The sequence below is a fragment of the Phaethon lepturus genome, unplaced genomic scaffold (assembly GCF_000687285.1).
Source record: "Phaethon lepturus isolate BGI_N335 unplaced genomic scaffold, ASM68728v1 scaffold11315, whole genome shotgun sequence".
NCBI classification, from domain to species: Eukaryota; Metazoa; Chordata; class Aves; order Phaethontiformes; family Phaethontidae; genus Phaethon; species Phaethon lepturus.
Genome location: NW_010541216.1, coordinates 61,686 through 89,272, shown reverse-complemented (window position 1 = coordinate 89,272; position 27,587 = coordinate 61,686). Strand labels below are relative to the sequence as shown.

Here is a 27,587-nt window from a genome sequence, read left to right as displayed (position 1 = left end):
AGTAATGTGAAGTCAGATTTTCATTGAAAGTAATACCAACATTTTTAAATAAATTGTTAAATAACTAATCAATTTTCACATTAAAGCAAGACAATGTCATTTCACATATTTACATTTAAGGGTTATTAAGAGCTAACCTGAAAAAGCATAAGCTTTTTAAGTGAAAAAGCTTATATCTTGTCATGTATCTGGAATTTTTTACCAGCTTTAATGACTGTTTACATAAAGTATGTTGGACTTGAATGAAGATAAATATGCTTTGCAAGCACAAACATCTGCTTTTGTGAATGTGTGTTTTAAAAAAAAACACTGTCACAGTAGAAGAGGTTTCTAAAAAAAGGAGGGGGGAACACAACAGGGGGGAAAAAGACAGGAAAACTGTAGACCTGCTTTTTGCAGGGGCAGATTGTGCAAAATAATGATTAAAAAGTAATATTTTATTTTTCTGGAACTCAAGTGCTGAGAAGTTTATACGTGATCACTTGAGCATTGTGAGATTTTCCTCCTCAGTCTATAGGTCTGATCATCATCTGAACTGCTTTCAAGGAGTAGGAACCTCCCCGGTACTCAGCCCAAAAAATTCCATCCTGATACTTGCTCCTGTAGTGGCCTCCTCTGTACCACACCCCGTTAAGGTTAGAGTGGGCACACGCGTTGTACCACCAGCCGCCTTTGTGAAAATGAGCACAGTTTCCTGTGGAACAGAAAGAAATAGGTGAACTTCAACATTAAAGAGGAGAAATAGAGATTAGCAAACATATTGTTTCATATTCTGGCTTAGTTTTAGAGGGAGCTTTGAAGCACTTCATAGCCTCTTGTGGTCATATTAATTGCTGCTTCTACCTAAATTATAAATTCTGTTATAACAGCAACCATTGCCTGCAGGAGTGATGATTAACACCGTATTTAATGTGACAGCTGAAAACCAAGGAGACCAACTCTTCTCGGACTACCAGCAGTGCTTGTCTGTGACCTAACGTTGAAGGAACTCGGATTATGTAGTGTTTAGAAATACTTCAGTGGAAGCAATGTGAGTTGATACAGTCCCAAGCAGCACACGGAGCCACAGTTCCACAAAGAGCTGCTTGTAACTTACGTATTTACTGTTATAGGCTTGTTTGAGTTTGCAAGATTTGTCCAGCTTTATGGTTATTGACAGCTGAGAAAAAGTGAGAGTTTAAAAAAAAAAAAAATTCTCTCGTGCAATTGAAGTGTTACACTCCTCAACCTTTCTCTTATTGCTAAGGCTTTAAGGGAGAAGCTGGAGAGAGAGCGTGGAAATGAAGCGGGGGAGAGGGAAAGGTGTCTACTTTAAGGAGAATGAAACAAAATAATCTGCCTCTTTCTCAAGTGCAGTTCCTTTGATGCTGTTCAGAGGCTTTAGTGCATGGTGATTATTGTTTTGTGGCCACAGCACTACGCTCTGGACAGGTATTCAGACTGCAGAGAGTCCCATGCAAGTGACAAGGATGTCATCGAGCTAAATTTAAAGCTTGCTCAAGAGTGCCTGCAGTGAAGGTAATAGAATTTGAATTTCTGAATGGTGCAGGGGCTTGAAGGGGCTCTGTCAGCATGACTTTTATCATTATCCATTTGAAGCATCTTTCGATAGTTGTTTTATCAGAATTTACATATCTTTTTTTGTACTGTATTCTTTTTTTAAAGGTGGTATCACTAATGGAATCTACAGTATTCACTTTTCACATACATACTAGTTTCCTTACCTGAATACATATCCCTGTCTCTGTCCAGTGTTGTAAATTGCTTTCCGTTATGCCATATCATGGAATCGCCAGCGTTTCCTTGGTATGTTCCTAAGCGTAGCCTGTAGAATTCGCTTTCGGGCTCCAGGCGGAAACTGCTGTATTCTGCATAGACTTTCTTATTGCTCCAGTCCTCTAACTCAATCAATAGTCTGTAATTATCCTGATTGGTAAGCATGTAAATATTTTCTAGTCCCAGCCAGTACTCTCCATCAATGTTTCCAAAGCCTTTCTGTACAATAGAGGATCAGAAGGAAATGTTAGCTTACTACTACTTCTTTGCGAAAACATAGTATAAACCAGTGCAACCTGGGTACTAAAAAGCTTTACGCTTCTGAATGACTGCTCAACCTGTGCATTTAAATGCTTTATTTTGCTGCACTCTTGGCCTTCTACTCAGTTGGACTGCTAGCCGTATGAGGTACAACCAGAATAGATAAAGGTGGCAAAAGTGTCTGTTTTCTGTGATGTCCTCTTCTTTTTAAGATAAAGGGAGAGAGAATAGGGAAACTGAAACAATATATTTCTTGACAAAGCTAAGGGAATCTGTAAGGATGTATGAATAATGGATTTTAAGGGGCTATATTTCCAGGTTGGAAAAGGTATTTATGGTTCAACAGTCTCAGTGTTATAGGTAAATAACTTTTTGTTGCCTTTTTTTATGCAACTACTGTTGTTTTTCACTGTAAATTTAATCATATAATCCATCTGTGCTCTTTACTAGATTTATTGGAAATGAAATAGAAAGACATCTTTCCTTTCTAATCACAGACTACTGGTATGGTAGCTGTGAAGTGATGTTTCATATCTGCTGTCTCCTGTCCCTGAGAACCAGTGTTGTTAATGTTTGGTGTTGTAGCTAAGGTAGGTACATCACCCGCCATAGCTGTCTGTTGTGCTTCCTAGTTTCTGAGGTCTTCCTACCCTCCTTCTCAGGCTGTTGATTATGTAGGACCTACAGGTGATTTCCTGCTTCAAATCACTTTCTAGGGCAATCTCTTTCCAGTAGATAAACAGTCTAGGCTCCTAACTCTAGCTGCAGTTTTACAAGTGGCTTGAGTTGATCTGGCATCATGCTGCTGCTGCCAAAAATGGTAGCAACACTTTTCTCCTGGCTCATGGCCACATTCGCAGTACTTCCCTGGCATCAGCGTTGTCACTGTGCAGCCACACAGAGATCGGGACCAAAGTAGAAATGTGGGCATGGAAGACATCTCTGTTGTCAGTGGTGCAGCCCTTAGTTTAAAGCCACTCCCAGAGGTGCACTGTTCAAGTACTTGAAGTTAGGTGATATAAGAATACCATCTTCAGCCATGGCGATTTAATGAGAAATCTCTTGGGGACAAAGTCTTGCCCAAGACTGAGCCATTATTACATACCATTTTTTCACTCTTCTATATTTTCTTTACTTTATGTTCAAAAATGTTTATGTTACTATGTAAGACACTCTGTAACTACCTTGTAATATATTTAAAAAAAACAACAAACCCAAAACCCAAACCAAAATTAAACAAACAAAAAACCAAACCAGATAACAGCCACCCACTTTTCTGAGAAGTAAAGACTTTCAATAACAGTTACTAAGGGATGATTAACCTTTGAATGATTCAATTCCAAGAATGCAAAAAGTTAAAATCTTCGTAGTAATCTTTTGTTATTTCCTTGATATATATGGTATTATTTTTAAATTACTAATTGAGTTAAATGCGTCTCAGTTATCTCTTCAGATATAGTGCACATGCAATTTTAGATCCATTTAAAGTGAGCACAGCATCATAGGGAAAAGCTTGTGTCCTATATGTATGAAGTCAGCACATGGTTATTATTTAAAAAACCCAGCAAAACAGATTTTCAGATTTCCTGTCTAGCATGTAATTACTCCAAAGCAGCATGCATTTGTCATCCTATGTATCATGCCTGCTAGTGCATAATATCACGGTAACACACAAGAATATGTTTCCCTTCACCAGCCCTACTTCTTCAGATTTCTAACCTGATTTTAAAGGTAGAAATTATTTCTTTTAATTCATTATTAGGAATGTGTTGAAATTTAGGCCCTGATCCTGCAAATCTATTAATGTGCTTAAATGAATAATTCCACCAGCTGAGATTGTTTATTCATAAGGGAGACAATTAAACTTTTCAAGTACTTAGTGTAATTCTCAGTGTGTTAATAGAAATCATGTGTTTAGTTAGGTCTTTGTAATAAATGACTTCCCAGTCACTGTCTAGAATAACATGTGTCTCCCCAGTTGTTGTGTTGTGCATTACACTTGCAGGCTATTTCAGCCAATAAGTTCATTAATAAGTTAAGTAATGCATTGAGCGAAATAAGACATTCCCACTGAAATACACTTGCCTCTGAGGGATAGCCACTCTTTTCAGTTATCTTTGTTCATAAAATTAATTTCACTGTCCTAACTTGAGCAGCTATGTATTTCCAACTCTTCAGTGTTTTTCATTCAGTACAAACATTTGCAATGAAGAATTGTACTGGAAGTGTTTGCACCATCTTGATCGCGATAATGTCACTGCCGCACTGAAATGAAGCAGCTGATTTTCTGCATCCCAGAATTTACCTTGTAACTGTCCCAGTTCCTGAAAAAGTTGACAGATCCATCCGTCCTCTTCTGAATAACTGCCCATCCTCCAGGGTCCAGGCTGTTCTCACACCATAGTTGCATTGGCTCGTTACTGTTTTCAGGTTTGATCATGTAAATCCCGCTGCTGGAATGACCAGCTTCCTTGGCTTGTTGGCAGTCTTTGAATGGACCTTTTTGAAAAGAAATACTGTAAGCATTCAAGCTTGGCTATGCAGTGCACATTGTTCAAGAGTATTTTGTAATGGTCATGGAAAGTCAGTACGTCAAGGTAAACCTACCATGGAAAACAGTGTAAAAAAGTTACTGTCTTTAGATTAATTGTGTGTATATAAACAAACATGTTGATATCATATGTATATACTTTAAAAAACAAAACAAACTTCATTTTGCTATACAGATGATAGACTTCGGTTACCAACACCCCATTTTTAACTTTGTCTACTGTGTCAAAGATTTATACTCTGACTCTTGATAGTCAAGAAGTGCATTATGATTTTCATGAACTATTTTCTCTTGTACCACTTTTACAAAAGGTAGATATCAATTTACTTCGTTGTGCTAGTGCACCCATTTGAAACTGGTGAAAGTTTGAAACAAAACACATGCAAGACACCCAAACAACCCCCCCACACATCTGAATACACAAACAGTTTGAGAGCTGCTGTGAGAAGTATTTGCTGCCAAAGTCTACAGATGCAGAATTTAGTGAAAGAGTATTCTTATACCATGTAGCTTTTTTGCCTTTATGTACTTACTTGGTTCTGAGATAAGCCTGTTAACAGTGGATAGGAATGTTTTTAAATTTCACATGTCAGCCTGGTGTGCCATGTGTAGATGGATACTGATGAAGAAAATGTGCAAGCAAAGAAGGACTTCTGAGCAGCTAAAAAGGCTCACATACTTATTTTCAGGGCTGTGATTCTACAAAAATGCTGTTGCTGTTGACAGTGCTGCTTGAAAGCTCTATTTTAGACCATGTGAATTGTGGTTTTACAAATACTACTTACAGAAGAGCAACTGGTTATTCTTCTTACAAGAAGCATGCAGCTTACAAATCTCTGAAAACTTTGCCTAGTTTGCCTTTCAATTTTTGGTAATGTTTTATTTTCTACTGTTTCTAAATGGATTTATGTTCATGTATCCTTAATTCAGTGGATTTAAAGAGAGGTTGGTTATTCACTAATGAAAAGGAGGATATGTTCTGATGGCTAGTTAGTGGTGGATGCCCTAAATGTATTTGAAAAGTCATACTCCATAAATCTGAAAATAAATTGCCTACAGCTTTCCTCTCATTTCAGAAGGCTCATTTCCTCCAATCTGTGTGGAAATTCCGAGAAAACTATCAGTCACAGAAGAAGCTAACGTGCAAAGAAGTATAGCAGGCAGTTGTTCATTAATCAAAAATAGAGGTTGAGTGAAAGTGATCTTTAGTGCAGGTTAAAGTTGCATGAGAAAATCAAATTGAAAGTAGGTCTTTTTTTAGATTTTAAAGTAGTAGTTGCCAGTTGCATAAGTGTGTAACTAGAAGAAATCCATAAAGCATTTTGTATTAATTAGAGTGCAAAAAGCACTAATGAAGGTGACTACTGGGAGCACTGGCTGTGACAGTGCGATCAGGAATGCTGCGGACATGGAGCTGTTGTTACTGTACAGTCAGTATTTGCCAATGTTTTTGTCATTCTTGCAGTGCATGCAGTAGTAGCTTAGGAAAGAAATTCTGTAGCTTTGGTGTATCAGTGGTTTTTCTCTTGTTCACAATTAAAATTTCCACGCAGATTGTGCACATTGCAAAGCTTGCCCAGTGGATAGAGGATTTCCTGCGCTAAGTTGGGTCTCCTTCCCTTTCCTTGAACTGTCTAAAGTAAATTGGGGTGCTGGATAACTGAACAGGGAGGTTGTTCTAGAAGAATTACTGTAAAGCAATTACTGTGTTAGGAAAAGTGTAAGCAGATGAGTAATTTTGTAACGTTAATTGAATATTAAGAATAGCTTAATTAGATCTGCTGTGTATTATTTCACATGATTTCTACTGAAGGAGGAATTGAGGACTCATTTTTTCCATGAGAGACCCAAACAGATGTTTGAAGTGATTTTAAGTAGCTTTTAATGTAGACAGAATTGTGCTAGTCTGTTTATATAATAGACTTTTTGATCACTTCTGAAATTCAGCTGGCATTAAAAGCACAGGGTGCAACTTGTTTGCTTTTTGATGATCAGATTTATCTGTGTGCTTATCATAAGTTAATGTTGTAGTAGAGGTAACAGACTTCTGCTCTTAGTGTAAGGAAGTCCAACAAATCCCACCCTTTTGGTGCATAACCTTGAATCTTTTTTGAGAAGTAAATTCCTTGCTATATGTAATTAAGTTTGTGGTATAGGAACCAATCCATTTCTTGTTCAGTGGAAATGCTGAGACTTGGGAAACAGTGTAAGATTCTCCACAGTGCTGGTGTGAGTGGAGGCTCTCCAGCGAATGAAAAAAACATAATTATTCTGTTCAAAGTTTTGTTATCTATGTAAGGAATAAGTATCTCACACATATCTAACACTAAGTTGCTGACACAGTTAGTTATAACAGAAATAACTCTCTGAGAAGATGATCTGTTAAGCATTTCACTTTTAAATTTGTGGTTTAGACGTCTGACTTAGTACAAAACATATTCTGTTGTAAATTAGATGTAGTAGAGAAGGTCAGTGATGGAGTATTTTAAGTTGGAAGCTTAATAAAATGATGGCTAAATCCTATTTTAAGGTGCCAAATGTTATCTTGAGCGGATGATATAGAAGCTGTGCTTGTGTATGCTTCATATAGAGGATTTTTTGAGCAATGGTAGAGGCAACTTCCAAAATAAATGTGGGTTTTTTTTTAAAAGAAGTTACATTGTTAACTGAGGGGTATTAGCAGCAGAGGGGTGTGGATGTGGGTGTAGTTTTCAAGTACTGTTTCTACTTGAAGTTACTTTTTGCAACATAGAGGCACTAAAATTTGGGGACGCTGGTTATTATTCCAAGGATTAAGATAATTGTGAAAACTGTAATTCACAGGAACATTATTCTTCCTCAACTTTTAGAGACATTTTTATGCAAATTAAACAAAATACTCTTCAGAAAATAAGATCTTGTCCTTCTGTTCCCCAAACATTTTGAACTTTACCTGCCACCCACAATATTAAGATGCACATTGACTCTCCTGTAAACTTCTGCTGCATGCAAGTATTAGTTAGGTACAACTTCATCAGATACAATGGGAGAAAGTTTCTACTTGTTTGTCCAGTTGTTTATTCTGTTATAACAAAGTCTTTGATGAGTCTATTTCTAAATGGGACTGTTTGGTTTTCATCGGTCTTTCTTGACATCTTCATACATTATAAATAGTCATCTTCTTTTAACTGGAAAGTTCATTTTTCTATGACATAGACAATTTTGGTTCTGTGCACCATTAAATATGCTTACCTTAATTTAAAAAATCAGAGATAATAACTGAGCATTGTGTTGTTAATTTAGAAGTTTGGGTTTTGATGATTGATGCTCTATTTTTCCCTCACTTTCCCAGGGCACTGCAAGAAACACTTAAACTTCAAACTCAAGAATCTAGTATTAAATAAAGGAAGTTGAATAATGTTAAAATATGTGAAAATATTCAGTGCTGTTGCTTTATTTTGCATGTACAGCAGGCATATTTTGAGAGAGAAAAAAGATGCATTTATAAAAAAAAAAAACACTGAAGCATGGGTTTTCTGGGAAACAGGAAGTCACCATTTTTTAGAATTATACTTTTGCTGTCTGACCAAACATTAATGCAGTGCTTTTATATTAGCCGTTTCCTTTGTGTCATGATGTACAATTTAAATTCTTATGACATCTGGCATTTTACTTGGGCTTGTGCCTGAATTTTCTGCAGACCCTGAATAAAAATAGTTGTTCTTGACATCAGCAGCTAGTTGTTTGTAATGCTGTAGAACAGTCACAAATAAATGTTTGTCTTCATCTTAGGTACCAAGTTAAACTTCTAACTCTGACTAAAGCAAAAAAAAGAAACCCCCAACCAAACCCTTTTTCTGTGCAAGCTAACAGACGCTAAGAGCAAACACTTAAATGGATGCCTGAGAAAAACTTGTTTTTCTGGATCCTTTTTTTTTAAATTGCAATTCTGTCAAAATTTTAATAAAGTGAGAATCATGATAGAATTCAGGGCAGCTCAGAGGTAGTTAATTTTCTTGACACTAGTTTTGTTTCTAGTGATGAATGAATTTATCTAATGACTTGAAGAATGTAACACATGAAGATATGATACAATGTCCTGAATGTATTTTCATAATATTTGTGGTATTAGTTTAACTTACCATCCCCTACTGACATCAAATTACTAGGAATGTAGTTACTCATTTTAAATTTTCAGAGCTGAGTGCATCTAATTGGATCCAGCCTTGATTCAATTATCCTTTCAAACTTACTCTTGAATATTTCAACTTAGAGACTTATTGCATGACTGCGTTGGTGGATTTAGATGTTTGTTTTAAAGCTGCTCAGAATAGGAGGAGTAAAATTCTTCTAGCAGGATTAAGTTCTGGCAAATGTGGATGTGTAAATATAAAGAAAAACTACTTAAAATTACTTCATTTATTTAAGATTAATTAGTTTTTCTTACTCACCATTGCTGGTTACTGTAACAGGTAGCTAGTAGGCATCTTCAGAGAAACAGGGCTAAATACTAGAAAGTATGTGCTAATACTGAATTTTCATTCCCACAACTCAAACCCAGCTGGAGACAAACCCCAATACTTTGTGACTCAAGGGTGTAAATTCTTCAGATTGAATTTCTGAGTATCAGCTATTTCAACAAATTCATCTTATGCAGCTATAGCTTAAGAATTAGACTATCTGGCAAACTAAAGCTTTCCTGAGGCAGGGGGGCAGAGAGAAAATCAGAATCGGGAGCAAGGGCTAGCTGTACCAGATATTTGCAAATTCTTCATTCTGTTTCTATAGCCACAACAGTTTCCCTCTGAAATAGAGAAATCTCAGGTTAGACAAATAGTGATAGGTAACTCACCCTCATTAATTAAAGCCAGTGGTGGTACTCTGAAAGGACTCTTTGTAGGAGAAGTAGCTGGATCAGGTGGTGGCCTTACATCTCTGTCTCTGGGGTAACCCGGGTCTCGCTGTATCTCATTACCTCCCAGAAGAACGGGGGTGTATGGCTGGCTGTTAGGAATGTGCTGTGGCACGACTTGAACAAGAGGTGGAGACCCATGGGTGTCCTGTCGCGAGAAGATCCTCAAGCACTGCTCTTCCAGCAGCGATATAGTCACAGACTGATTATTTACAAGATCAGTTAGTGCTGCATATTTTACTTCAAGCTCCTTGTATTTTGTTGCCATCTTCAACATCTCTGTTGTAACATTAAGGACTTTGTTTTCCAGTTGGGAAAGCTCAAGTGAATTATCACGCTTTCGAATTATCTCATGCAAGAGTTGCATATAGAGTTGGGTGACCCGAGAGTTCATGTTACGACTTTCTTTCCTCAGTAATTTTACTTCATTCACAATGTTTCCATCCACATCCACTACCAATTGCAAAATGTCAATCTCCCGCTTTTGCTTGGACAGGACATCCTTCAAGTTCTCTATGTCCATTCTTGTGACTTCATCTTTTCTGTTACCAGTTCCTGGTGCGTTAGTATTCACACAAATTGGCCCTGTGATTTTTTGTTCCGGGACCAAGAATGTGTAACCACATTTCTTCCCTTCCTCTCCACCGTCTGCGGAACGAGGGTGCCTCCGTTGGGATGTTTTATTAGGCGTAGATTGTTCTGTACAGCGCCCGATAGACAACAGCAGGAACAACAGTACACCCAAAGTCCACTTAAATAGCTTCATTTTGAAGCAAGTACGATGACTGCGAGAAGAGACTATTGAACAGATAGAAGAGAACATAATTAAATTACAGCCATAACTAAGGCTTCTTAAAATACTGCTTAAAATACCTGAAATGATGGGTTTGCCATGCTTACGTGTATGTAGACAAGTCTTTGGAATTCGTTACTTGAAGATAGGTTTTGTTAGATTAGCTTCAAAGAATAGCTTTCTATTTTGAGCAGCAAACCTTAACATTTAAGTATTGGATTTAGTAGAAAAATTGTTGCAATGGATAAACTTTTAGAAACAATGTTCTGCTTAGATTATGTATTATGCTTTCATTAAAAATTTTGCTGCTTAGATCTGTACTCACTGCAATTAAATGCATGAGGTTGTAGAACATACAGAGTGCTTGCAGAATATCTTCATGGAAGGGAAGTAGGGAGACAGTGATGGCTTGATAGTATTTTCAAAAATATTTATATAGATTTCGGAATTTGGATTATATAAGCCTTTCTGGTCCTCTTTTAGCTTTATATATGTATACATAGATGTATAACTTGTTAAATACTATATACATACCTGTTCTTATACACGCACATACATTTTTCAAATTTATATACACAGGTATAGATATAGTAGACTTGAAAAATACAGACATATCAAACACTATTTTTGGACGTTAGTGTTAGGCAGGAGATTAGTGTAACATAGTTGTCTTAAGCATTCCAAATTACATATTCAAGTAACTTTAAATTTGTAAGGAAAGCCTATAGTGCTGATTGCTTTGCATTTGTGTCCCGACCTAATTGCCTTTTGGGATAAGCATGTAAAATTGTTGTCACACTATTTTTGTATCCGTGAGATCATTTTTCTCCAAATAACACTGCAATATCAGGTGTGTTATCAATGTAACACCACACTGAAGTGTTTCATTCACCTTTTGAAGAAAATAATGTATTTCTTTTAACTCTGTGTAAAGAATTAAAATGCCATGTTAGAGATCCAAGAACGTTTTTAGACACACCTGGATTTTTAACTTTTTTTTAAAATATTTGAGATGTTAAACAAAACTTGCACTTAAATCAGGCAAAGCCCCCTCATTTTTCATGTTTTATTTGCTTTGTCAAGCAGATCACTCTTCCTTCTTATCTCAGCTGTTGATCTGGCTTTCCTTTCCAGGCTACTATTAGTGGTTGTTCAAGGTCTTGCACAGTGGCCTTTGTATAGTTACGAAGAGACATAAAGTAAAACCGGAGAAAGTTGTTAATTTTCATGCTGTTCCTGCCAAGTTCAAGTTTAAGTGCATTTGGCAATCCTGAAACAGTCACCCTGAAGGAGATACAGACTAGTGCTGCTCCCTTTATGTTCACATTTACATGATAAGGTGACTTTTGTGTCAGGTTACTTCTCCCAGTTCTGTTACTGCCTTTAATATTATTGCTCCAAATGATGTCTGCTCAACCTCAGACTAACAGTATCAAGTCTTTATTTTTTGGCTTCACTAAGAGCAGTGGTTACAAACTTCAAACCATGCTGCACATGCAGTCAGGAATTATATCTAGGAATCTTGATCAAATGTTCCACTGCTGCCTAAAAAAATACCTTTTTTGTTTGGCTAACAGTTGTATTGCAAGCCCTGCTTCTGGGAGGGGAAGAAAACGCTTGCTTTTAACAAATATTGAAAATCATTTCTTACTCTACGTAAATGGAGGGAATACATAAAAGTTTTAGAATGTTTATATTAAAAAACTTATTTCTGTATGTTTCACTGTTAATATGTAGTAATAAGTATTTTGGTGTCTACTAGTAAATATTTTTTTCAAAAACAGAACTTGGTTAAAAGTTTTGTTAACATCTCTCTGCTGAAAGTGCAACTTCTGTTTTAAAAAAAAAAAAAAAAAAGGTAGGAAAAAGTATCACTTTTCTCCAGACCTAATTGTGTATTTTTCTTTGGTAATTTCAGCCATTTAAAATATTAATCACTTGAACAGTGCACAAAGTTGGAAGTTCATTAGGTTAAATTTTCACATGAATCATGGTAAACACATGGGAAATGGGTTTGCTTGTAGTTTCTAACTTGGCAAGGATGAGCTGAACTAATTGTCTGAAGCTTGAAACCTCTTCACATCTATATTATTTTTCAATACTTTACGTTCAGAGTTTGTAGATGCAGGGAAAGTGAGTTTATGGCGTATGGTTAAGGATAAAGCCATAGTACGAGTCCAGTATTTTACTGTTTTTACAGTATATAATAGCTACTTCATAGTCCAAAAAGGTGAATAACACTTTAGTTCTTGGTAGTTTTTAAAGACGCTATACAGTTACTTAAGTAATGAGTGGCTGGGGGTTTTCCCCACAGCAGCACATTTTTCCCCTGAAATACATTAAAACTTAAATGAATCCTTTAAAACCAAACATTTTGCAATGCAGCCCTCTTTCTGATCATGTATTCTGCTGCAGTCTGCTTTCTGCATTTCTTTTAATATTATGTGTGTTCGTTTTGAGTATTTATGCTTAGGTGTTAAAGTTAGAAGATCTGTGTCTGTGTATGTGCTGTCAGACCATAAAATGAATTAAATTGTGTACTATAGCATAACCAAAGGCAACAGCTGCATAAGATTATGCCCTAAAACTTGGAAATAATTCAAACATCTTGTATTAAACTGAGACATTCAGATAAGCATGGATCAGTTCCTTCTGAGAATCTACCTGGTAGGGAACATATATGCTTCCATGGAAATTTTGATGGTGAAAAAATTAAACGTCTTACCATGTTGCTTGGCGTGTTTGAGCAACTTAATGCCTAACTTGTTATACAAGAATAGGTTCCGAGTAAGATATTTACCTGGAGTTTTAATCAGCTTAGAAGGAAATGAAAATGCTGTTTCAGAAATTTCCTGATGTTCTGGGCAAGCAGCTTAAAAAAATAGAAACTGTTTATCCAAAATATCACAGAATGATAGCCTAATATGTAAGACCTAAAAATGACAAATACTAGACTTGGGAACTAGTCTTAGGGTTTTTTAATCAGACACATTATGTCACGGATTCCCAGGTTTAGGTGTTTAGGTAGTGTCATAACCACTATGAGAGAAAGCGGTTGAGGCTCAGGGATCACTTTAGACAGAACCACAGTCTCAAACCCTTCCTGCAAGCCTAGAGTTGCTTCTAGTGAGTGGGGCTGCTGAGATACCTGAATGCAGAGCTTGGAAAATAAGCAAGAGATTGTGTTTCCAGATATTATTGCTTTAAAATGCGTTATTTAACTTTTTATGAACTGTCGTGGTTTTTAAATTAGAATAGGCTGTCACTTCACTTGGTTCTGTCGTGTTTCTGTGTCACCCAGTTTTGGGTTTCAGGTTTCTGCAGAAGTGGCATTACGTATGTTCTGGCATGCTGATGTTTTATTGCTTCTGCAGGAGAAAATGTGCACCTATTCATAGCAACACAAACTTCATCATCATCGTGTCAGAAGTACTCAGAGCTGTGGATGGAGCTTCAATACCATTTTACATTTAATGCCGTTCCTTTTCTTCTGTTTTTTTTTTTTCTTTTTCCAGACTGATCCCCATGCAAAAAAAAAAAAAACAAAAAACCCAACCCTTGTTTCCAAAATTAGTCTTTGATTCATCACTTTTAAAAGTCTTTAAAGGAATAAAATTCCAATTTAAAAGAGAAAAACAAACCAGTAACTGGTATTTTTAACTTTCGCTGAGAAACTACTGCAATGTGGACTGTGTCACCCCCAAAAATATTGTATTGCTTACAGATACTAGAGTTGTAGAGATGAGGAAGTGTGGAAGCTAGTATGTATTTGGCATTTTTTACCTTTCTACACAGCAAACTATTTGTTCTTTGTTGTACTGCTGTGGCTCTTGCGTTTTTTTGCAGGGTGTAGAGTTTGGAGACCCACAACACAAATTAGAATCTGGTCTTTCAGAGCTGACGAAGACTGCTTCTCCCTGGGCAGGGTAGGTTGTTACGACTGAATGTAAGGGAAGTGTTGCAGGTAAACGTGAATATAGGATTTCCTTTGTATGGAAAACGCCGTATCAGTACATATCTTTTCAGAATATTTATTAAAAGAATATGGTCAAATGATAAATACCAATGGTGCCCTCTCCGATAAACCTCCGTTTATAAACATGTAAAACAGGAAGAGAAACAGGGGTTTTTTTTAGAAAATAGATGATAATACTGAGAATAAAGACCCTCTGAACATGGTGCCAGTTCATCTGAAAGCTATGTTATGGATGTTACATGTATTTAATTTTCCGTTAAGCTTTGTCTAAGCAGCTAAAAATAAATAAAATCATTTGTATTCTCCCATCTCAGAATAAGTGGAGATTTGTATGGTTTTTTTTAGCTTAAAACTGGGTCCACAACATTAGAGCAGTAATACTGCTATGAGGTAAACCACTGTTATTATAGGAGAAATGTTCACATGGATTTTAGATGTATCTGTGTACTTCTGAAGTTACTTTCCCTGATATAAACAAGTGCTTTTCTGGTAAGTCACTCTGCCTTTGCTGAAATAACAGGATTACTTTCAGTTGTACTGACTGGGATCCAGGAATAATACGTTCTTTGGTTTTGTTAGTCAAGTACATGATGTATTGAGTGACAGAATTCTAATTCTCTGAGATTAACAGGGATCTGAATCATTTGAGGAAAAAGCAATCTAAAAATCTTCAAGGGTTTTTGGAGTAGTCATTGAAAATGTCATTTCTGCAGAGAATTTCTAAGAATCTATCATTTTTTAGAAGAGGTTTCTAAATCCTGTCATATTCATTCTTAAAACATAGCAAAAGATCGTAATATTTCCAGATTTTTTTGGTGAAGTTTTTTTGTGAGGGTTTTTTACATCTGTTTGCAGCCATTGTGTTTGCACCATTTTAACAGGCACGTACAATGAAGTGGTGCATTTTGCATTCGGAAATGTGTTATTTAGGGGTTCCAGAATTTTCTGTAAAATAGATACTGAAGATGTGAAGAATCTAGCGATGTTTGCTATAGGAAGTTTTGTTTCATTCATTGGTGTATAAATTTAAAGGACCAGACTAATGGGGCAGGCTACAAACAACACACTGAGCCCTGTAAAACAATAATGAAAATCTGGTAAATCTGTGTATATACTGGCAGAAGTTTAAAGATTCAGAATTTTCACTCTTTGAAGCTAATTCCTGTAAAATTTTAAATGGCATATTTTTCCATCATACATCAGATCATTCTTGTGGCACCAGCATAATATTAGTAGTTCATTATTTGTTTAAAATAAGCATTTCAAAATTTGACCTCTAAAGTTGGTAGGCAACAGAAAAGAGCGTTAAAACCTTGCATATAAGCCAGTTTATTGCTTTAAACTTATTGACTCAGCTGTTTTCATTTGTGAAAGATTTAGGAATTGCTGTAAGCAGTGTAAATCAAAACCTTGGCTAATCATGAATGAATGGAGACTGATGTCCAAAGCACACAATGTAGGCTTCGAATGGGGTTTTTGTCATTGTTTAGATTGTTCTCTTTAATACGTAAAGAAGCACAAAAGGATAGTCAGAAGAAGGGCTCAAGAACTTGGAAAGGATCCATCTTTCTTTTGTGTCAAGACTGCTTCAGACTTTTTTTTTTTCCTCTCATAGCTACTAAACCTGAATTAAGTTAGCTTCTGTAACACTGTGTCTCCTCTTTTAGCATCACCCTTTTCATTCTCTCTTAATGCATCAGACATTTCTGAGAATTTAATGCAAATATGTAACTTAAATTCTTTTTTGTTGTCCTGGATTATTTACTGTATTTTAATTTCCAAGTCAGCGTGAAGAAGGGCAAAAAGTAGAAAATTATGTATTAGCAATTCTTAGGGGTTTTTATCTGTACTTTTGTTTTCTGTTTGTAAACAGCTTTCTTGTTTTAATCCTTGACTTGCAACTGCATCCTTCCCCCTTCTTCCCCCCAAGAACAACTGTAACAAATCCTTCTATTTTCTGCTTAATATAGCGTTGCCTTGTAGGCTGCATTTCATGTTTATGAAATGAATCTTTATTTAGAAACAAACAGCTGCTCAACTGAGGTACAATCAAGTTGCCCATTGTTCCACAAATTGTTAAAGGAAGGGATTAGTGACCGTTGCAGCAATGTCTTTGGATTTTCAGCCACACAATTGTTTGAGCTACAAACTTGGTTGCATTCTGAATCCATGTATGACTTGAGTTTCTTGGTTGGTTGTACAATTCAGACTACTTCTACTGCTCAGAAGTACCATAAATAAAAATTTCATTGAAACGATATACAGTGATTGCTACTTACAGATGTGCATTGATTTACTTGAGGCTTTTTACAGTGGTTTTATTGAGGTATCCATTTTCTAGTTCTAGCAATGCTAGGTCTATGCTCTGGTGTTGGGTGAAATCCAGCTTCCCTGAAATCGATAGGATTTTTGGCTTTTGCTTTCTGGTAGGATGAGAATTTCACATTAATATGTTCACAATACCCAAAATACATCCTCAGCAAAGAATCAGGTAGTACTAATTTTCTGTAACTGTAGATAACAATCTACAGAAGATTTACAACTAAACAGCTGAAACTTGTTCATCCTTACAACTGGAATGAGTTAGTCTCTCCTCTTATGCAGAGCCCTTTTTAATTCTTTCCAAGTTTCCACAGTCTACCAAATGCCACAAAAGTGAGTTTTATATTTTAGTTGTCAAATATTTCTCAGACTGAGAGGGATTTCTTTCTTCACAATTGTATGTTGAGGGAGATGTATGTAGAATTCACAAACTGCTCAAAATTAAACTTGCAAGTAAGAATAACTTTAAAACTTACCAAGAAAAAAAATCTTCCAGCTGTTTTGCTTCTGTGGTAGATGGAAAATCCAGAGGCCAAGTTGCTTTTTCTTCCTATATTACCCGATGCTGTGGATTGTTAATCTGCAGTTGGAGTTCAAAACTGCTTTTGTCTTTCTCTGTTAGATCCAAGCTGTACTGAGGAATTGGGTTTCTCCATGCGATAACCAAGCTAACTAGCTGTTTAAAAAAAAAAGTAATGTTCCAGTATGTTTTATTCCAGAGGAGAGAAAGAAATGTTTTTTGAAACTGCTGTGTTTCACTCTCACATGCAGAAGTGCACTAACCAGCTACAGCTGACCCAGATTCCATATACATCACTTCTGGACAGTTTTTTTTAAACAAACACACACTCGACTTAGACGTTCAGCCCACCTATGATGTCACCGCGAACACACTGAGAGCAGAAGAAACTCCTCCTTCGGATTTCCTATCCATACCCTCCAGAAAAGGAGGGGGTAGGGAGGCTGAGAAGTTAGGAACAAGGAAAGATTGTTTGCCAGTAGAAGGGAGGGTACCATATGGCAACAGACTGTGCAAGAGTTCAGCAGGCAATTACAAATCAAACATTTTTACTACGCTGCCTAAAGATGCCTTTCAAGTTATTACAGTACTGGGCTTCATTTAGAATAAAGATTCTTTCAGGCTGATAAAACTCAATTTGTGTTGCTGGGAATAAAAGGGGCAGCCTGGCTGGATACAACAGGAAAAATGAACCATTTATAGTCTAGAAGAATGTTCAACAGAATGTCGCATTCAATTCTTGATGTTCGCTTAATAAGAAACAGTTCCAGTTGTTAAACACATGAAGTCTCCGATACATGTGGAAAATGTTAAAACTGTGTGTGATGGCTTTGGGTAGGTATCAGAATATTTGATAACATCTGACTGGTGTTAGAAGTAGCAAAGGCCACAGAGATTATGCCCTGTGAGCAATGCAGAATACTGCTTTTAGTTTTGTCAATAGTCAGCCAGCACGTAAGTCCATTCAGTTTGCTTTCATTGATCTTTTCCGTTTCTTCACAAAGGACGTGCCAGTTACACTTGAAAGAGAATTACTCTAGTATGCTTTCAAAATTATTTTAGACTTCACATCGAATAAGTTCAGAGAACAGCTCTCTGCAGAAGAGCTCTTGCTTTAGCTAAAAAGAAAAAAAAAATCAATGTTTAATTAAGCAAGTCATTCAGAAAGATAATCCTACATACACATTGGTTTATAAAATCATGCATAATATTACGGGTGCTTGTTCATAGTGAATTTCCTTAATTATAATTAGTAAACATGATTTACTACTTTCTGTGGAAGGCTGAGCAGGTTTGGGATTTTTAAGGCCTGTTTGTACATTGCTTAGCAAAGTTAGGTTCAGGAGAGCTTATGCAGTCTAGATACTCACATTTATATTGCGATGCTATCTTTTTTCTATTTTTTAATAAACTGATGTTAACAGAATAGAAAATTGAGAAATTTAATAGTATATCGGGTCATGTGTAATACCTTTTTATTCACTTTTTTATATGTCACCTTTCAACCACAAGTATTTTAATTTGTTTCTGTGTGTGTGCGCACATGCGTGTGTATGTGTTGATTTTGGAGTAATGCCCAGAGTTTCCCAACTTGCATTTGAGGACTGTACTCGTTAGGTGCTATACAAACACAACTGCTGTTCTTGTGAGGTTGTATTAATAGTCTTCCACCTGTAAAGCCAAACTTCAGGTTATGATTCCGATTATACAAGGCTGGGAGTGAAGCAAAATACAATTTTAGAAATTCCCTGTTACTGCAGTAAGTTTCTTTAAAATATTATTTAAGTTTGTGTATTTTTAAATTTTGGTGTCTTGTGGAAGATGCAGGGGATGAAGAGTAATTCCTTTCAATAGCAAAGTTGGTCAGAATATGTTTCATTCAGTTGACATGAAAATGGCTAGTCTTTGAGTGAAGCTCAAGAAACTGAGTTGAATTTAGAATTAAAACAAGTGGTTTATCTACAGCATTAATATGTAAGGAGGAGGATTTTCCTGTCTGCGTGATTGAGGATTTGAAAGAGTAGTAAGGTTACAATGGTGGTGGGGAAGAAAGCGGGTAGAAGGGACTTACCTATAAGGATGTTGGATCTTTTGGAGTTGCAATTAATACGAACTGCAGGACTCGTACCGTGTTTCAATTTGAGTGTACTTTTTGTCTGGTTAACTTTTCCCATATTGCTGCAAGTTGAGTTTGAGCTTCTATTCAGCTTGAAGAGTTATAGATAATATGATTTTTTCATTCTGTTATTTTTTAATTGCTGAATTGGAGGAATGAAGTAGTAGAATTCCTAAAATACTTAGTAATTTTGATCATGTATTTTAGCCTTGTGTGTTTAGTATGCTTCATATTTGTCAAGGGAATAATTAATTGGTGATATCGCAGAAGATTAGGTTCATAAGTAGTTGTACATGTCCTTGTAATTACTTTTATTAGATTTAGAAATGATGATACTGTTAAATTCAAAGTCTACTAGTACATCCCTGGTGTGATGCAGGAGGGAAGGATCCTCTCTACCTCCCATTGTGATTTGTCGTATAGAGAATGAAAACTTGCACACAGAAACTTAGCTGTACTCGTACCCTCAGCATCTGTGAACACAGCTGAGATAAGGTTGACAAACCTACGCATTAAGTGATTGAGGACGGTGCAAAGTCAATCTCAGACAAGGGTGACACGGTGACGTACTTTCCTATAAGTCCAAGCATTATTGCTGTTCTGCTCTGAGGTCTTCTTGGAGATCTTGTCAAAATCTTTTCTCAGGTAAATCCCAAATAATATTCTGAGGCAATACTATTGTCAACCGGCATGCACCTTAGTGGAAGCAAGAATTCTGCAAAATATTAATTCCCACATCACACTCTGCCCCCCCCAAAGTGAGACACTAGATAAAGAAACTTTTCTTTCTAATCTTATTCAGGTATTTATCTGTCGGACTTGACGTATATTGACTCTGCCTACCCATCAACAGGGAGCATTCTGGAAAGCGAGCAAAGAACAAATTTAATGAACAACATTCTTCGAATTATCTCTGATTTACAGCAGTCATGTGAATATGGTAAGCTGTATTAATATCGCAGTATTAAAGAGAACAACTTTAAAAGGTTTAATGTTTTTCTTCTGTAATACTGTGTAAGAAAGGCCCAACCCATTTGAATGCCATTAACACTCTCCCTCTCAGCCCAAAGGTCCAAGTTTATTCTACTGTTGTTGGTTATGACAGAAAATCAGCATGAGGAGACAGAATAAAATTGCTCTTTTTTACCTCATGCACATTTTTTAGTCCATATTTTCTGATGAAAAATATGGAATACTTTGTAATTAACAGTAGTTTTACTAGTAACATTATAAACTTGTACCATTGTGTTTTATAATTTTATGACTACTAATTCTAAAAATAATAGGATTGCTTTTGGAGTAGTACTTTTACTGGAGAGAATAAAATACATTCAGCTTGTCTTTTGGACTTTTATAGTTCTGTTCATAGATCAGATACTGTATTTTGTTCTTCAAAGGTGGTCTCTCTCACAGTCCTCTTTGAGTTCTAGTAAAGTCGTAAGGCTGTGTTTGTGATGGTGGAATGTGAATTAGCACAGGATTGTGGCTTCACTGAAAACTCAATATAATGAGTATGTAGGCTGTGAAGAAGTCTCGGATACAATCCTCCAGGTTCCAGGTTTGGGACTTCAGTTTGACCAGGGGCACTCTCTCGCTTTTCCCTGCTACATCCTCTGATAAGCCTAGCAGCTCTAGGGGGATACAAACCTGGCTTTATGGATGTGGGGAATGTCAGCTCAATGCATGAGAATTGCTATGAAGGACCAAAAAAATTTCAACATCAGTAGGGAATGTAGCTTGTACCTCCATCTCACATAAAAAGGCGAGAGATCTGATTCTGTTTAAGTAGTTTCTGGAAAATGCTTACCAGTGAACGGTACAGTGATAATGAATGTCATCTGTTTTCCAGATATTCCTCTGTTGCCTCACGTCCAAAAATATTTAAACTCAGTTCAGTACATAGAAGAACTACAAAAGTTTGTAGAAGATGACAATTACAAGTGAGTATGAAATCCTATAACTGACTGTAACTCATTAGAAAATAACCTTTATAACACAAAACCTGTCACACTTACGATTGCACTTGTGTCGGGGGGATTATGTGTCTCAGATGCACCAGTTGCAAGTAGCGAGGCTGCAGCAGGGTCCTGTGCTCAACACAATTTTTAGCACTGGATGTCATATCTCCTTCCTTTTCTATGCCTGGCTGCATCAAGCCCTGACTTTCAGGTCTGTTTATTCTCTTGTTTGATCGGCAGACCTCTCTGAGTGTTCACTAATGAAGACTCCATACTTACGTCTCACAAGTAACACTGTTCAGTCAACAAGATGGATCCCATTGGAGATAGCTAATGTCATTTTTTCTTCAGAACAAAGTCATCTGTGTGTCCAGTCCCAGGTTCTTACCAAGGGTGATTTAAGGCTTTCACTTTCATATATTTCACTTCCATTTTACATTTTTCTCTTTGATTAGGTTATACAGTGTGAGTAAAATGTGAACACTTGATTTTTGAGAGGCAAGATATTGTCCATCTCTGTCTCCGCCCATTCCTTCCCCAAGGATACTGCCCCAAACAGAGGTTTCTACTTCCTTAATTAAAATATTATTACTGTATTAAGTGATTTGGCATCCAGCAAGACTGGGGGATGGAAATCTCTGCAAGAGACAGGAACAAGCCCTGAGGATAGGAAAAAAACCTAAAGCAAATCTGTTGCATATGAAGAAAGTTTTTGTTCACTGGCTGATCTGCTGGAGGAGGTTCCCCACCCGTTCCCATCCTGCCCGCCCTGGAAGTTTGTCACCTCGGTTGTGTTGAATTGGTTGCTTGTGTAGCTACATTCGAATGGTGGGAGGGGTATGCACACTAGGGGAACAAACACGGTTTACCATTTAGTAGCCCTAACTTGGATTTACTAAAAGGCAGCAAGTCAGGACCCTTCAGTTTATGTCAAAGAACAGTTAACGAGAGCTCAGACACTTGGCTTCTCTCCATGTGTTACAATCTTTTAAGATTTGTGAATTGTTCTCTGCATTACCATAGGCAAGCATCCAGCTTTACCTTTCCACTGAAATGTTCTATAGCCTGATTTTGAAAGTATTGCTTGCTTATCACTGAGAGTAAAGTTCTGTGGTCAAACATTTCAAGGAAGAAAAAAAAAAAACAAACCAAAAAACACCACCCAAAAAACAACACCCCAACTCAAGTTTCTTAACTGCAGAGTCTGCTTCTTAGTGGCATATTGTTTTCATGAATTCCACACTCTGCCTGCCTCTGCCTTCACTGGGTAGGACTCACTACTCGTGGGAATTTTATTGCTGAAGGAGCTACAGTCACTTCATCCTGTACAACCCACGTTTTGATAGCAGGGAAATGGAGACAATTGCGCGTAATGCAGAAGCATGGCTGCTATTCAGAAAGTCTGTTTTTATACCTATGGGTTTTGTATGTCTCCAAACTGAATTTTTTTATGTGGGAGGAATGTACTTTGAAGAACTATTCTTACTATAAGTGACTACTATACTTTTGATCCACTAAGGTGCCTGCAAAAAGGCTGAAGTTAGAGAACAGCCATTGTGACTTGAGTACATGGGGTTTTTTTCTTCCTAAAGGATTTTACTTAATTTTAAAATTAAATTTTAAAATTGTAATGAATCATTGCTAAAACTGTCTGGGCATGAGAGGGATAGGAGCTGTCAAACTTCAAACTTTTCATCCCCAAAATTTTCCAACCCTACTAATTTCAAAGATTCTGGGTCTGCAGGCTGTGTGGACAAGATATGTTTGATGATCCTGGAGTTCTTCGCTCCTGGAATCTGCCCTCTTTGTGGTACTGTTGGAAATGGCATTAAAAAGTGCCTTTTATAGAAAAAGCTTGAATTATGGATGTCGTCACGTTGATAATGTGTTTTCCAAAATGCAAAAAGAAGTATTTTGGCTTTTAGACCAGTAAAGACAAAAGGCTTGGCCCAGCACACTAGCGTACTTCATGGAAAAATTTAAAATATTAAGTGTAGTATGTATGAATATTGTAGCCAAGGTGGGGGGCAGCTGTATACTTTTTGTTCTTCCCAGTTTTTATGCTAGAGTAGTGGTAACGTCACAGAGTTTCACGTATGTGCTAGCGGTCCCAGGGCTGCGTAGGTCCTGGCTTACGTGTGGTAAGCTTTTGTTTGCCCTGGAGGATGGTGCCAATGCCGAGCAATGGCCTCTTCCCCTGCTCCTTCCACTGGGTGACTTTGCCATAGGTCGCTAACTGCTCAGATTGAGTTTTTGCTGTCGCAGAGGGTGAAGATGGCAACTGGTGCCTGTTCGGCTGCAGAAGAGATTGCAGGGCTGTGCTGTAGCCAAGCTTTTGTTGTTGAATATCATCCTCCTTTCTCATCCTCCTTCAGCATGGTATTGTAAACCTGTCCTGCTCTATATGAACTGAAGCAATAGACTCATTTGCCACGTTATGCCCTGGCATGTCATTTTTTGAACCTGGGCCCTGATGCAATAGTAAGGTTTCTGCTCTCCCTACCCAACATCCGCCCCGCCCGCAGTGTTTGGAAATAATGTGTGCTAAAAATAACTATGCACAGTTTGTATTAACTTCATAATATTTCTTGCAATTATAGAAACAAGCAGCTTTCAAATTTTTCAAAACCTTAATTTTATATGCTTCTACTTCCTGATAAAGTAATTGTTCATGTTTCTTTAATGCAGACTTTCATTAAAGATAGAACCAGGGACCAGCACTCCCCACTCTGCTGCTTCCAGAGAAGATTTAGTAGGTAAATGCTTAATAACTGTGAGAAGACTTCAGGTTGTGAAATGCATTATTTTTGAGTTGTGAATGTGGAAAGTATTTGCCTGTGGCTAATAAAGAAGTGTGAAGTATAAACACTGTGTATTTATAATAAAAAGTCTAAAGGTGATCTGTAAAGGAATTCTTTCAGGGAATTGAGTCAATTTTTTAGGTTCTTGTATGTATTGTGGCACTAACTTGTTAGTGTCATTTGGGGTGAAGAGGAATTAAATATTCATTCTTTGCATCTAGACAGAAAAGCCTTCATCTAAACTTTTCATGGTATAATATGCTTCCAAAAATGTACATTATTTTTAATCAATGCCAAAAGTGGTTGAAGGTAGCAGTTTCAAAACATAGAATCAGTGGGCCCTGTTTAATGTCAATGTAACTAATGCAGCAACCTTTAGGACTCAGAAAATATTTGTAACTAGATGGTCTATTTGAAATAAGTGTGTTTATTTTTAATCCTGTGCAAAAAAACTAAAGTACAGGGTTTTAATTATCAGTATATCAATGAGTTTTATTACAGGTTATCGCTTACAAATTGAGTTTAGTAAGTTTTGTGCAACTCTTCCACAATTTTCTTACAAGTAACCCTGACAGTAATTCTAAAGTTACTCGGGAGTAATGTCTTTTTTTGCTCCCAGGCTCTGAAGTCGGAGCGTCTCCACAAAGTGGACGGAAAAATGTTGCAGCTGAAGGAGCCTTGCTACCACCAACACCCCCTTCGCCTAGGAACCTGATACCACACGGGCATAGGAAATGTCACAGTCTGGGATACAAGTCAGCATTTTATTTAACTTAAAAACCCTACGCTTTGTGATGTATCACCTTTCAATACAAAAGCTTTGCTTTTAAAAAGTAACATGATTTGTACAAAATACTTCACTTAGAGAGCAATTTGTAACAAGAGAGCAAGCTCAGTAGTGTCCAAAGGGAAGAGAATTGGTCAAAATGGGAGGACTGTGCAGCTGTTGTGATGATAAGAATAGCCAATGAGTTAGCCAAAATAGGCTCTTTCTGAATGACAAAACTATCACTTACAGCAACTCAATGCCAGTGTAATTCTTTTGAACACAAACTGAAATGAGTACTTTATTGATGTTTTTATGATGAGACCTCCTTTATAGGCTTTCGTATAATTTTGTATAGAAATGGCTTCAGCTTTTTTTTTCTACATAGGTGTACTTCTAATTAATATCTTAATCATTGTATCATCAATTCCTTCGTCACCGTTTAAAAATGCAAGATTGTAGCTATTCAGTAATTCATCTCAACTTATATTGTGTATTTAGCTTTTATCAGCTAGAATGAAATTCTAAAGTTCAATTATGTAAATGTTATACTAAGACAAAAATATCTTAGGATATTGAAAGTAATTCTTAAAGTACTTCTGACTTGCTTTTTGCACAAAGATTGCTGTGCAATTTTAAGACCAGCAATTCCTATGGATAATATAGTTTATGCACAATTGCTTATGACTTGAGCCATGATTTAGTTTGCTATTTGGAACACTGCATGCAATCCTTCAAGATGTTGAAGCAACAGTTTTGAAGGGTATCAAAGATGATGATGTAACAATTTTTATCCTTGCTCATTTCTAGTTTCATACACAAAATGAATACGACTGAATTTAAAAGCGCAACATTCCCCAACGCAGGACCAAGGCACCTACTGGATGACAGCGTCATGGAGCCTCATGTCCCATCCCGAGGGCAGGCAGAAAGCTCCACCCTTTCTAGCGGAATTTCAATAGGTAGGAACTGTAAACATACCCGTGCAGTACATGGTCTTTTAATAAAGGTTTTAGCATGATTAGTTGGCAATTGTACAAGCAGTGGTACTATTCTAAAATAAAAACTTTATCTTAGAACAAACTTGAGAAATGTAGGTGGAGAAGGGCAGCGTAATTTATACAGCATGAACTACAAGCGGACAACTTATAAAAAAGCAGATTTTTGGTTTTTATATCCTCTTTAATGATACAGCTGCTGTTACTCTTCCTTGATGGGCGTGGGGGGAAGCCCAGGGCACCATTTCCTGTTCTCTCTCTCCCCGCCTCCTCAATTTAATCCAAATTAAAAATGTCTTATGGTATGATTTCTGTGTAAAATGCCATATCAGACTGGCAGTGAGAACTGTAAATTGCTGACAGTCTTTAAGAGCATAATTTCTAATTACTCCTTCCTTTTGTCAGGAGTAGATAGCAGTTTAACTTTCAGATATTTCAAAATGTCAGAATCTACTTCATTTCAGTAGGTTATTTGTCTTCAAATATTTAGGGTATTCTTTTGAGAACTTTTACTTCCTGAGTGTCTTGCGTGATGGCAGTTCTCTCTTTTCCTGTTACACACAGATCCCTAAAGTGGAGGGAGGGCAGGCCTCACAGATTCACCTAACTCTGCAGCCAGGGTTGAGAAATGGAACCTCTATCACAGTCCTTTTTCTCAGAATTATTAGCTTGATAGAATTTGATATTCAGTGTTTATGCATTTATGGTAATACAAGATTTTTGTAGTGTTATGCATTTCTTTGAGTAACTTAATTCTAAAAAACAGGTTTGCTTTTTAGCCTTCATGGAGAGAAGCAAGGTCACACAGTTTTAAATTATGCTGTTTTCAGGAGCTGTTCATGTATTTTCTTGAGGAAAAGGACATATTCTGAGCAAATATTACATATATTTTTCATGTGGAAAAAGCAAAATATCTGGACACAATAATTTAAAAACTTATGTTAATAAGTAAATCTGTGGAACTAGCCTAGACCAAAGTTTGAACCGGTTCAGATCAGGCAGCTTGCACTATTAAATGTGCATGGCCTGTTGCTGTTTTCCACAGGTTCTCTGCTCTGGCCATTTCAGTTTTATCCAGCAGGAACGGTGCTTCTCATCAGCGTACAGACTGCTTGCATTCTGAGGGATTGCGCAGTACAGGAGTTTAAAGCTCCTCATGAATACTACCCTCCATGTGCAGTCCTCTCGGCATTATGTTGGATTTAGGGGGGGGACAAAAACCCAGACTTTTGTCACCTTTGTTGAGATGTAGCATTGCCCTTTTCTCAGTGCAGTTTTTTGCTGATGTTTTCTGTCTAAATATCTAAGAAACCTTTCTGCAGTTAACCCTTTTTTCCAGGGTAAATTATTTACCTTCATTAGAGCCTAGCAGGGAAGGCTTGCCAGAGCTGATGGGCAGTTTTTCACAAGATACAATTAAGAACCAGTCACCATCTAGACGTTTTGGAGAATACAGGGTTTTCCTACTTTGTCTCATCTCTGAATTTTTCAGCTCTGTTGTCTTGCTTAGCTCAGGCATGACCTTATTGACTTGATGTAGTCACGCTTACAAGTTGGAACAAAATTGCCACTTCAGAAGACTTTTATAAATCGCTTGTAAAACAGCAACCTTATGCATTTTGTGTAAGATCAGCATTCGTGGTTCCACCTCCAACCTCCCCCTACTCAGATAGGGCAGTTTTATCACTCTTTCGACAGTCTCGCATCGTTGTTATTTTTGCTGCTTCTTGTTTATGAAAATTTTAATGACACGAAGGATGAGTAGAGGTGCTAGAAGTATGTATGGACGAAGAGAGTAAGTTCTAGAAGCTTGCAGTATCTATTACTAAGGATTTCTTGGACATGTAAGTTGTCTGGC

General features: G+C 36.9%; 2 protein-coding genes across 3 annotated transcripts in view; one reads left to right on the top strand and one right to left on the bottom strand.

The window, feature by feature from the left end:
• RALGPS2 (Ral GEF with PH domain and SH3 binding motif 2) overlaps positions 1–27,587 on the top strand; it is a 101,747-nt gene that overhangs the window by 44,490 nt on the left and 29,670 nt on the right. For both annotated transcript variants that reach the window (XM_010287670.1, XM_010287671.1), the window contains exons 8-12: positions 20,009–20,146; positions 21,056–21,146; positions 23,853–23,920; positions 24,585–24,720; positions 25,542–25,693. In XM_010287670.1, the coding sequence (XP_010285972.1) occupies positions 20,009–20,146; positions 21,056–21,146; positions 23,853–23,920; positions 24,585–24,720; positions 25,542–25,693 (585 nt within the window). The remainder of the gene's footprint in view (positions 1–20,008; positions 20,147–21,055; positions 21,147–23,852; positions 23,921–24,584; positions 24,721–25,541; positions 25,694–27,587) is intronic.
• On the bottom strand, positions 333–17,382 carry ANGPTL1 (angiopoietin-like 1). Its single transcript, XM_010287669.1, has 5 exons — positions 17,047–17,382; positions 9,420–10,277; positions 4,343–4,536; positions 1,725–1,995; positions 333–694 (listed from the first exon to the last, which is right to left on the bottom strand). Exons 2-5 carry the CDS (start codon positions 10,243–10,245, stop codon positions 507–509), a joined length of 1,479 nt encoding a protein of 492 aa, XP_010285971.1. The 5' UTR covers positions 10,246–10,277; positions 17,047–17,382; the 3' UTR covers positions 333–506.

Bases quoted from the DNA above. Each gene is read 5' to 3' on its own strand.
- ANGPTL1 (XM_010287669.1), bottom strand. From the start codon at position 10,245: ATGAAGCTATTTAAGTGGACTTTGGGTGTACTGTTGTTCCTGCTGTTG. The intron at 1,996-4,342 runs GTAAATTCTGGG...TCTATTGTACAG, and splicing joins GGAACTGGGACAGTTACAAG to AAAGGCTTTGGAAACATTGA. The intron at 695-1,724 runs GTAAGGAAACTA...TCTGTTCCACAG, and splicing joins AGACAGGGATATGTATTCAG to GAAACTGTGCTCATTTTCAC.